General features: G+C 41.7%; 1 protein-coding gene across 4 annotated transcripts in view; it reads left to right on the plus strand.

The window, feature by feature from the left end:
- Positions 1–12251, plus strand: part of LOC147440929 (uncharacterized) — a 70209-nt gene that overhangs the window by 42913 nt on the left and 15045 nt on the right. For 3 of the 4 annotated variants that reach the window (XM_086482728.1, XM_086482727.1, XM_086482729.1), the window contains exon 3: positions 6168–6360. In XM_086482728.1, the coding sequence (XP_086338854.1) occupies positions 6168–6360 (193 nt within the window). Of the gene's footprint in view, positions 1–6167; positions 6361–6542; positions 7440–12251 lie in introns of those variants that run through there. The other variant, XM_086482726.1, reaches the window with a different exon arrangement.

Raw genomic sequence — 12251 nt, forward strand, 5'->3', positions numbered from 1 at the left:
AAAGTGGGTGGTGCAGCTTCAAGAGTTTGACTACACACTACAAGTAGAGGATTCCACCCGTGCTTGTTTGGAAGATGTCCTCACACAAAGGTGTTAAGAGAAGGCTAAGAAAGAGGCACCTAGTAAGGTACCGCCTATCCCGGAGCCTGAAGTTCTACTGGGAGCACACAGTCAGTATTTTGATGGGGCTTACAAGAGGACCAAAGACAAGGCATCAGCAGGCATAGTAATATTAGGTCCAGAGAAGAAGAAGATCTTTGCAAAAGGGTTTCATCTAAAAGAGGTTCATTCCAACAATGAGGCTGAGTACCATGCCCTTGTTTTAGGGTTGCAATGTTGTCTTTCTCAGGGCATCACAAAGCTAAATGTTTTTGGTGACTCCATGTTGATTGTTAAGCAAATGGTTGGTGTATGGGCCTGTAAAAATGACAAATTGCCTGTTAAGATGAGGGAAGCAAAGGCCTTGTTGAAGGGTTTTAAAGAAGTTCGAGTGCACTTTGTACCTAGAGATCAAAATCGAGAAGCAGATGCCTTAGCAGGTGAAGAACTACAAACTCTCATAGTAGGTGCTATCCTTGTGAAAAGTCCTTTATACCAGGGAAAGGAGGAGCTACATGATTTACTTTACTTTCTTGAGCATTGTGAAGCACCCTCTGGTATGAGTAAAAGTGAACGTAGGTGGTTGGCAAAAAAGGCTACCAGCTATAGCTTAGTGAATGAGGACTTGTATTGTAGAGGGAAAGATGCTGTTTTAAGGAGAGTTCCTGCATCCCAAGAGATAAAGGATATTTTGTTTAGTTGTCATGAAGGTGTGTGTGGTGGCCACTTTGCACAAGAGATTACTAGCAGAAAGATTTTACAAGCAGGGTTCACCTGGCCAAGCCTCCATCGAGATGTACAACATTGGTGCCGCACATGTGAGGTTTGCCAAAAAGCTGGACCAAGGCGTCTTACCCATGAAAATCAACATCCAATCAAAACCTATGGGCCATTTGAAAAATGGGGGATAGATGCAATAGGGCCACTACCTTGCACTCAATCAGGGAAGGAATACATCATTATGGGGGTGGAGTACATGACCAGATGGGCAGAAGCTCGTCCCACAAAGCGCATCACAGCCAAGGACGTGAGTGATTTCATTTTTGAATGCCTTTGTTGCCGTTTTGGCACACCTTTGGAGATTCTCTCGGATAGGGGACCGGGATTTTGAGCTGATTTAGTCGGGCAATTGATGAGCAAGTTAAAAATCAAGCGCAGGCACTCTACACCATACTACCCTAAGTGCAATGGTCTTGTCGAAAAGGTAAATGGTCTTATATGTAAAATCATCACTAAGCAAGTGCATTTACATCCTAAGGCATGGGACAAACACCTAGATGCAGCACTTTGGGCCTATAGAACATCCTTTAAAACATCCTTAGGGTATACACCTTTTCACTTGGTTTACGGGCAAGAGGCACCATTGCCTATAGAAGTGGAGCTAGCGAGCCTCCGAGTTCTAAAAGCACATCAAGAGGATAGTCAAGAGAAGCAGGTGGAAGGAAGAATCATCGATTTGGAGAGGTTAGGGCTAGATCGAGAGTCAGCAGTGAAGTACTATGCAGCCCAGGTAGAGAAGAAACGAAAGAAGTTCAATCGCAACCTTGTCAAGAAAGGTATCAAGGAAGGTTCTTTAGTTCTCAAATACGACAATCGCTTTGATCGCAGGAAGGATGGTAAGTTCTTGCTTAAGTGGGAAGGCCCTTTTGTAGTGATACAGAGGTTCTCAAATGGTAGTTACCAACTAGGTGACCTAGATGGTAAGGTACATCAGACCCCAGTAAATGGTTGGCAATTGAAGGCCTACCAATGTCGTCTTTCACAGCCATATGCTGGTGAAATCAATGCTAAGGATGGTTCAGAGGAGAGCTCATCATATTCGAGCTCCAACTAAGGTAACAATCATGTACATAGTCGTTTCAAAAAAAAAAAAAAGGAAAGGAAAAAAAGAGAAGAAAAAAAGAGAATGCTACCAGTGAAAGCGGATATTGACAATGGATGGGGTATGGCTTTCAAGGGTCTAGGAGACCAGTTGTTAGTCATGGATGGATACAATTATTCATCAGAAAGGACTAAACAGGGTGCATCCGCCAAGAAAGCAGTAACATGGCAAATTCAATTGGTACCAGGTGGGTAAGTATTCAAGAGAACCCTATTGTAGCACAACCTACAGCTAGAGGCATCAAATACCTCTAGCTTAAGGGGGAGGGCTATATGATGCATGGTTTTTAGGACCCCTTCTGAAGATGCAATAAAGGCACAGTCAGTTGTTGGGGAGATGAGGATACTCTAGTCCAAGGGATCTCGAAAGAGAAGAAAAATCTACTTCACAAGCACCAAAGAGTAAAAAGTGCCATGGACAGAAGATACGTGGGAACGAGCTCTTATGCATGCCTACAACCTATATCTTACAGAATAGCCCATTCTAGGTGTGAATTTCTAGTCAAATTTACACGAGGATGTTCGTGTGGACTCACAGCACAGCATACTCCGTTTTCACTTTTTTACTGACAGTAAATATTTTTTACCACAGTAAATATTTTTACCTACAGTAAATATTTTTCACCTACATGGTAAATACAAATCACTTTTTACCTACAGTAACTTTTTTTACCCATGGTAAATATTTTTTATTGCACCATAAGTATTTGGTAGGTAGCAGTTCACTGTTACTAGAAGCAGTGATTGGGCATCAACAATGCAGTTACAGCAGGAGAAAAGGGGAAAATCTTATGGTAAAGGTGAGTCAACAGGGATTAAGACTTTTGAGTTGAAAAGAGACATGCTGATTTTTTCAAAGAACACATGTCAAAAGAAGCCATGGTTGAGGATTTTTTGAGAATTTGATATTCAGGAGGACCCAGCAGGTCCCCCCCTGACATGTGCAGAACCTCCAGTTTCAACAGCCACCTACCTGCTCTTAAATGTTGGTCAAGGCCTTATCCCCATGTGTTACAATCAAAAAAATCAGCATTTACCCTCCCCTCTCACATCACTCTAGAGAATATCTTGATGGTGACATATCAAGTGACCTCAATCTGTTGACCACCCTAAGCAAAAAGTAACCCCAATCAGCGGATTTAAGCATGTTATTCCCTAATCTTAAACCCTCTCAGAAACCTATATAAGGAGGCCTTCTCTCACTCAAAACGACAACACTTCACCCACTTCACCAAGCAATGAAGCTATGACGACATTGCTCACAACGAGGAGCTATGGATGGAGCTCTACTCTCTCTCCCTCTCTCTCTCTCTCCCTCTAGTATGCTACATTACTAGCCCTAAAACCTAAATAAGGAGTCTTCTCTCATGCTCCATGGCCACCATCCTCGCCATCATTCTCTAAGGTATTGATGTGTTGCTAGTAGGATCATACCTACTTGCTGGGTTGATTTTTTTTGACAAGGGATTATGCCATCCTTGGCTTGCTTCTCTATATCCTTGCTATGTATGATCAGATGCCGTTGTATTGTTAAGCTGATGTTTTGTGTATATATATGCTACATAAGGTCCCTAAGCTTCGTTTCTATGTGTTTTGCCATATGTTTTGATGCCATCATAATGCCAGAAGTCTCACTTGCCTATGAGCACTATGTGTGAGGTCCCTAAACCTCTTAATTTAGGGTGGTGCCCCCTTTGTTTTGTTCTTTGCTTATTTGCATGAGGCGTGGTTTGTGGAGTGTGCACGAGTACAGAGGCCACCCGATTGCACTGCTCTTTTTCCCGCTTTCACACTCCATAGCCAAGAGTGTTGGTGTAGGCTCTCAACCTCTACTTGCTTGGAGAAAGAGAGGAAGCTCTTGCACTTTGCATAGTACACACTGAGAGAGAGAGCTCGAACACAGCAGTTTGGTGGCTATGGAGGCGGCAAGGAAGGCGAGAGGGTTCAAAACTGAGAGAGACACACAGGGAGAGGGACGTGCAAGGGAGAGAGAGAGAGAGAGAGAGAGAGGTGCTAGAGTGAAAGCTCCTAACCGTAACCCCACCCCCCAGCCCCGCCGTCACCCCCACCTCTTCTTAGGATTGCATGCTTCTAAAGTTAAAAAAAAGTCCACTTAAAAAAGAAGTTTATTTGCCCTCCCCAATTCCAAAAAAATGCCCATGGTTTTTACACACAAGAATCACCAAGCATATGTTGTGTCAAGGACACTACTTTTTGTACCACCAAACCATGCTTTGACCCACATAGTTTTTATCATACGCGTATGTTTGCTGAAACATACGTTTGCAGACGCATACTTTCACATGCGTATGATATGTATAAACTGGTTAGGTAAAAAACTAGTTTACATAGCCAGTAAAAAACTTTTAACACTTATTTCTCACTGGTATACATCGTGGTTAAGTATTCACATGTACTGGTCAAGTGTTCACAAGTACTGTTTGTCATGTCAGATAGGTAAAAAACATATCGGTTTGAAATGGAAATACTGGTTTACATATCCAGTAAATTTTTTTAAACACTTATTTCTCACTGATATACATCGTGATTAAGTGCTCACATGTACTAGTTAGGTAAATAACATACCGGTTTTAAATGAAAATACTGGTTTACATCAGCAGTCAGAACATTTGAACTAGTTGACACTTATATACCACTGGTACGTACCAAGGACATGTGTTCATTTTTTTTAACACTTATTTCTCACTGGTATACATCGTGGTTAAGTGCTCACATGTACTGGTTAGATAAATAACATACCGGTTTTAAATGAAAAGACTGGTTTACATCAGCAGTAAGAACATTTGAACTGGTTGACACTTATATACCCCTGGTACGTACCAAGGACATGTGTTTATTTTTTTTAACACTTATTTCTCACTGGTATACATCATGGTTAAGTGCTCACATGTACTGGTTAGGAAAATAACATGCCGGTTTTAAATGAAAAGACTAGTTTACATCAGCAGTAAGAACATTTGAACTGGTTGACACTTATATACCACCGGTACGTACCAAGGGCATGTGTCCATTTTTTTTAACACTTATTTCTCACTAGTATACATTGTGGTTAAGTGCTCACATGTACTGGTTCGGTAAATAACATACCGGTTTTAAATGAAAAGACTGGTTTACATCAGCAGTAAGAACATTTGAACTGGTTGACACTTATATACCACTGGTACGTACCAATGACATGTGCTCATATGTATTGGTTTGCCTAACCAATTAAGTGAAAAAACATACTCGTTTGAAATAAAAATACTAGTTTATAGTAATGTAACAGTTTTCTTCAAAGATAATAAAAACCTGCAGTTTTCTTCAATGTTCTTTAACCATATATGTCTTTCATTGTAGGTGGATCTCTTTCTCAACTTCAAAGAACAATACTCTGAAATTGTAATAAGGCATCGTGCGTTTGAGTACATGAAGCCATATTTTGTGCGGAAATTGAGAGACCGATATACTTGCTGCTGCATTTCACATGTTCAAATGTCCTTCCTAAAGGATGCCATAAATCACATGCGAAGTTCTGTATTCGGTCTGCATGGAAAAGCTTGCCGATGTCAATGCAACATATGCAAAGACAATGGTGGATGTAAGGCACCAAAAAACCCCTCAAGAGTGTAACAGCCTTATTGGACTCTATATTGTGTCCAAAATCAGATACGTCCACCTTCCATGCCCTTGCCTGCTTGAGTGGTCAATGTAAAAGGTGTGGCCCGGATAAGTTAGATTTTTGTGCTACAGAGGCTGCATTTATTGCTAAAAAGATTGTGGTGAAGATTTTTGAGGACCTAGAAGTAGGAACTGCGCATGACGGTCAGAAGAAGAAAAGGAAAGTCTTGTCGCATAAGGAAATATCATGCCAGGATCTCTCAGTCATGTTCAAAGACCAACTTAAGAAATACATAATGCATAACTTTGTGTATAGATGGCAAGCAGAACAATATAAGGAATGTATACAAAGCTTTCCAGAAGATGTTGTTGTGTCAGTTGTTGACTTTGCTGAAAATTATAGTTTCAAAGAACAAAATGAGATTCAGTCCATGCACTGGTATTCAAATCAAGTAACTATTTTTGTGCACATAACATATTTCCAAATTGCAGGTAACGGCATCACCCTAGATCAGTATTATTTCTTTTGTATTAAGCCTTCAATAATTTTTGACTTTTATATTATGCAGGTGACATCCACAAGACAATTCACTTCTTCATTTCATATGACAAGCAACATGACACACATTTTGTTCAACACTGTTTTCTGAAACATGCGGAATGGCTAAAGCAATTTGGTCTAAACATAAGGCGTCAATGGGTATGGTCTGATGGAGCAGCTTCACAATTCAAAGCAAGAAGACCATTCTATTTCCTTACCAGGTATACCATGTTCTAACAAGCATTATCTGAAGGTGGTTTTAATATAAAGACCTATAATATTGACATTAAAGAAGTAATAAAATGCTTGTCTAACATCAGTAATATTATAATACGTGTTTTCTTGGTAATTTTATCTTGCCAAGAGTATATTAATCTTCTTCTATCCATTGAATAAAATGCAGATACAGTGTTTTTACGGGATGGAAAATGTCTTGGAACTTTTTTGGATCCGCCGGCCATGGTAAGGGAGAACACGACGGTGCGGGAGTAGTGATAAAAAGGTCTTTAATTCAATACCAATTGCAGCAACATTGCCCAAAGATAGACTGTGCTGCAGATGTTGTGGCATTATTGAGACGGACCTTGTCAGATGGTGCTACAGCCACCTATGCATCCCAGGCCCGTTATGTAAGCAGGATTTTTTGGGTGATTGAATTGCGGGATGTCAAAAGGGGAAAAAATTGGGATGTGAAGGCTGTTAAAAATACCCGCTCAATGCACTCTGTTTCTGCATATTCAGAGCATGACACAACTACTTTGAGAACACGTTCACTGTCTTGTTTCTGTAGTGCATGTAAACAGGAAAAGTGGAGGAGATGTGTGAGCAAGTCACACGTTCCTTTCTGGACATACCTTATTTTGGAGCCTACAGAATAAGGGGAGGATGATGACGACGAAATAAATGAGGATGCAGCGTATGAAGGACACTATGACACCCTTAGTCAAGCTCTTATTGTTGGTGATAATTTTGATGTTCCCGCACCAAATGACAATGAAGAAAAAGTGGATTTCTATATAGTGAAATGCACTGCAGCTATTCAAGAGTTCCATTCAAACAATGAAGATGACTGGGGAAATATCATTGGGCGAGGATCCTATGCTATCAAAGGGTTTTACTATCTTATGATAAATGAGCAAACCTACGAGCCTTTGAACAGAAAGCCAGAGGTGTTCATATATTCACATCTTGTTCGGGCAATCAAAATCCTCATGATACCCCATCCCAGCAACTCAAAACTATATGTACATTTATATTACTTCAAAGGTAATACTAAGGTATGGTATAAATCTTTTATTTATGCATATGAGTATTATATGAAGTATACTTATGCATCAAAAAGTCACAAGATAAATCGTTTAATGCCCGTTCCCACTATATACATGCCATAGCACGACATCCACCCCCTCTAAACCTGCACATCCTCCGGTATGTGCCACATTGTCTCTTTGTAAGATCAAACCTCTTGTACATCTTCCTTGCTTTCTTCTTCACTGGATGATTCCAGAGCCTCATGTTCACTTTGATCTTCACCTGTGTTTTGCTCTTCTTCCTCATCAACATCTTCTAGATCATTGTCTCCTCTTCTCTTAAACATTTTAATCCTTTTTCTTGCAATGGGAATCTTTACTTCTATACTATCTAGTTCAGACAAGCTTTGTAGCATTTTCATGCACATGCTTTACAACATACGGTCCAAACCATCTCTTTGAGAACTTGCGCATGACTGTGTGCTGGTTATCAAGGCTACTATCATACACTAAAACCCAGTCACCTTTGTCAATTGCTTTGCTCCTGAGTCGATGTCGCTTATCAAAGTAGTCCTTGTTTTTCAACCTTACATTTTTTAGTCGTTCTTTTGCAGCTTCAATGTCTCCAGGTCTTCTCTCTAGTTTCCTTATACGTAGTGCAAGGAGATCTTCCCTGCTAAGCCCCTCTTGCCAAGGTAGTACATTCCATGTGGGAATTGTATCTTCAATCGGCATCACAGGCTTTTCACCATACATTAGCTCCGCAGGCATGTAGCCAGTTACTGAGCTATGTGTTGTACGATCAGCCCATAAAGCATATGGTAACAGTTTTAGCCACTCACCAACTCTTCCTTCACAAGCCTTGGCCAAAGCTTTGATGATAGGAGGATGCCCTCTTTCACTCTTTCCATTGCCTTCAGGGTTGTAAGCTGTAGTAAGAGAAAGCTTGATTCCTAATCTAGAAAAGAACTCCCTTGCTTCTTCGGCATCCAGTTCACCTCTATCTGCAGTGATTTTTCCCACACAACCATAACGGCAAATCACCTCATCAAGAAGGAATTTGCACATAGCTTCTGTGGTTTTAGCTCTTAATGCTCTTCCTTCAACCTGATTAGTTAGTGTTGGGGTATAAAGCCCAATGTGGTCGCCCAGGTAAGTGAGCGGGCCGCCAGGTATGTACACATATTCTTTTGTTAAAACCTAATAAGAACTCACTATGCTCTACACATTACAGTAGAGCGAGTTCACCATATCGTCGTGCTCTTCTTCTCGCACTCTCTCTCGCGTCGCACTTCTGCTCGTACTCCTTCAACTGGTATCAGAGCTCAGATCGAGGCTCGGGGCAGCACTACAAGAGGCTAGAGTCACCAGCTCAGATTGGAGTGAAATTCGACAGGCGAAGACACGGCCCCAAATCCTGTGGGAGAGCCCGAAGGCCTTGGTGTTCTCATAATTTCATTCTGAGGTCATCTCGGCCACCGTTCGGCTTCGACAAAGGTCTGCGCAGGCCATTTTCAACTACGTGGTCTCGAGGGTGCAGATCCGACTCTGCAAATTTGGGGTTTTTGGCCTACGACTGCAGGTGCTGAGGATATCGACACTCCCAGAGTGTTGATTTGTGGCTGTCTACACATCGAAGGACGGCTCACAGTTCTTGGAGGCGTGTCACACACGACACGGGCGCATCTACACACAGACTGTAGGAGACATCCACTAGTTCATCAGGTAGCTTGTGTTTGCTACTTGATATTCCAGATTTCATCCTGACATTGCAGGTACTTCCACATGGGATGTATTGTCAGAGATGATGTATGTCTGTTGAGGGTTTGCTGGCTGTGAGTCACGCAGCAAACAACCGCCGCAGCGGTTACAGCATACAGTGGGAAATTTGTGGATGTATGACTTAGTGGGAAGTCTATGTCCTGTCAGATTTACTGCAGCCTTTGTTGAGGGTCGAGTGAGTTTTTATTGAGCTGGGGGATTCTCGAATGTTGAGATCCTTTCGGTGATACAGGCCTTTGAGAGATCCCTCGAGCACCCTTAGATAGGCAGCTAGGATGTATTGACTGTGAGTTAGACAATTGGGATTGCATCTTTGCTTTACTGCCGTTGAGGCATTGTCACAGTCTATGCTTACAGGAAAGTGAGAGACAATACAGGTGCAAGACAGGTTTACCCGCAGCTTACAGTGTCAGAGAGACAGTGTTTTTTGAGCTGTTTTTTGGTCTGTTTTTAGTACACCAGAGCCATTTTACAAAGGAGACTCTGCCAAAATTTCTGCAAAATCTGAAGCTTTCTTGGTTCATTTGACAGGTTGATATTGGTTCAGAGGTCAGTTTACAGGGGAAACTTTGCCGAATTTTTCCCAGGAAAGTAAACCACTGTGAAGCGTAGCTATGGCTGGATCACAGGACACTGCTCTTTACAATATCAAGAAGCTGGATGGAACCAATTTCCCATTGTGGAAGAAGCAGATTTGGCACGTGTTGGTACAAAAGAAGCAGATAAAACCTATAAAGCCCAAGGGGATAAAACCAGAAGATATGGACGAAGATGAATGGAGCGAAATGGATGAATTGGCACTTTCTACCATTATGCTGACTTTGGCAGAAAGCGTTTACTTCAATGTAGCAGACGAGATGTCGGCTTATCAAGCATGGTTAAAGCTGAGTGATCTTTATGAGAAGCAGAGTGCAGCTTCACAGGTATATTGGCTTAAGAAGCTTGTTGACTTGAAGATGAAAGAAGGGACACCTATGTCCAATCATCTGAATGAATTCAACACAATCTATAGTCAGTTGTCACCTCAAGGTGTCAAGTTTGATGAACCTGTTAGAGCTATGTTCCTGTTGATCACATTGCCGGAAAGTTGGGACACTTTTCGCACAGCTTTGAGTAATTTTGCACCTCCAGATGGTTTGAACATAGCAGGTGTAGAAGGAAGTCTGCTTACTGAAGAAACCAATAGAAAGACAATGGAAAAAGTCAAAGGAACAGCCTTAGTTCTCAGGGGAAGGACCAAAGAAAAGTACAAAGGTGGAAAGAGGAATCAGTCTCGTAGCAAGTCCCGCAGTGCTAAAGGCAAGAGTGACATAGAATGCTACCATTGTGGCAAGAAGGGTCACATGAAAAGAGACTGCAGAGAATGGAAAGGAGAAAAAGGCAAAGAGAAAGCTGAAGACCATGGTGAGAAGAACAAGTCCTCTGTGAAGATTCAAGAAATAAATGTGACAAACACTGTTGCAGAGGATGACAGTCTAGTGTCAGGAGACATCTACTTCTTGAAGAATACAATGGACTCAGCTCTTCTTACAGCATCTGATGGAAATGCACTGAGTGACTGGATTATAGACTCAGGGGCATCACTTCATGTGTCTCCAAACAAGGAGTGGTTTAGTTCTTATACGACCACCAAAGATCATGTTCGGCTAGGCAATGGGCAGACATGTGAGATCTTAGATGTTGGAGATGTTCAATTGAAGTTTCAGAATGGCTCTTCTTTCATGCTGAAGAATGTGAGACATGTTCCCGCAATTACAAAGAGCTTGATCAGCACAGGTTTACTTGATGATGCTGGCTACGTCACCACTTTTGGACAGAACATGTGGAAGATATCCAAGGGTTCTATGACAGTAGCACATGGAGTAAAGTCTGGAGGACTTTACATGATTTATGTATCAAATGTCTCTAAAAATGTAATCAATGTAACCGAGCAGCCGAACGTTTCTTTGTGGCATAGCCGGTTAGGACATATGTCCAAGAAGGGAATGGAAATCTTGTCTCGTTCTGGTTATTTGCCGGGCTTTTCATTTAATGATTTTGAATTCTGTGAACATTGTCTGTATGGTAAGCAAACACAGCAGCCACATAAGCATAGAAGCAGTAGAAGAGATACACAGTTGGCACTTGTTCATAGTGATTTGTGTGGACCTATGCCTAACCTATCTCTAGGGGGAGCTTCTTACTTTATGACATTTATAGATGATTACTCGAGGAAAGTATGGGTTTACTTTCTCAAGCACAAGGATGAAGCGTTTAGTGTTTTCAAAACGTTTGTGACACTTGTGGAGAATCAGAGTGGCAAGAAGCTTAAATGCTTACGCACTGACAATGGTGGAGAGTATGTTTCAAAGGCCTTTCAGGACTTTTGTGAGTCAAAAGGTATAAAACGTGAACTTACTGCTCCTTACAATCCTCCTCAAAATGGTGTTGCTAAGAGGATGAATAGGACCATACAAGAGAAGGTCAGAAGTATGTTGTCTAATGCACAGCTGCCAAATGGGTTTTGGGCTGAAGCTGTATCAACAGCTGTTCATCTTGTAAATAGATCTCCTAGCAAGGTTTTGCAGAAGGATCCAGTGCCAGAGATGGTATGGTCAGGCAAAATGCCCTCATACAAGCATCTCAGAGTCTTTGGCTGTGAGGCATATACTCACGTTCCAAAGGAATTTAGGAACAAACTTGAGCCAAAGGGTAGAAAGTGCATCTTTCTAGGCTATGGTAATTCTGGCGAGATGGGGTACAGACTTTGGGATCCCGAATCCAGAAAGGTTGTCCGCAGCAATGATGTTCACTTTAATGAATCCAAATATCATTCTAAACCAGAGAGGGTTGAGGAGATTAGAAGAGTTGTCTTCCAAGAAGATGGACCTGCACGTGCAAGACAAAATGTCAGGGCTCAAGAGGAGCAAGGACAGGATAGAGTGGAGCCACAGGTTGTGGCTGAGCCTGAGCCGCCTATTGTGCGTAGATCTGGACGTGTCACGCGACCTCCTGATAGGTTTGTTCCATCTATGAACTATGTCATGTTGACTGATTGCAATGAGCCTTCATGTTACAAGGAAGCAGTGCAAATGAAGGAC

The sequence above is a fragment of the Adiantum capillus-veneris genome, chromosome 15 (genome assembly GCF_014529385.1).
Source record: "Adiantum capillus-veneris isolate H3 chromosome 15, ASM1452938v2, whole genome shotgun sequence".
In the NCBI taxonomy this organism is placed as follows: domain Eukaryota; kingdom Viridiplantae; phylum Streptophyta; class Polypodiopsida; order Polypodiales; family Pteridaceae; genus Adiantum; species Adiantum capillus-veneris.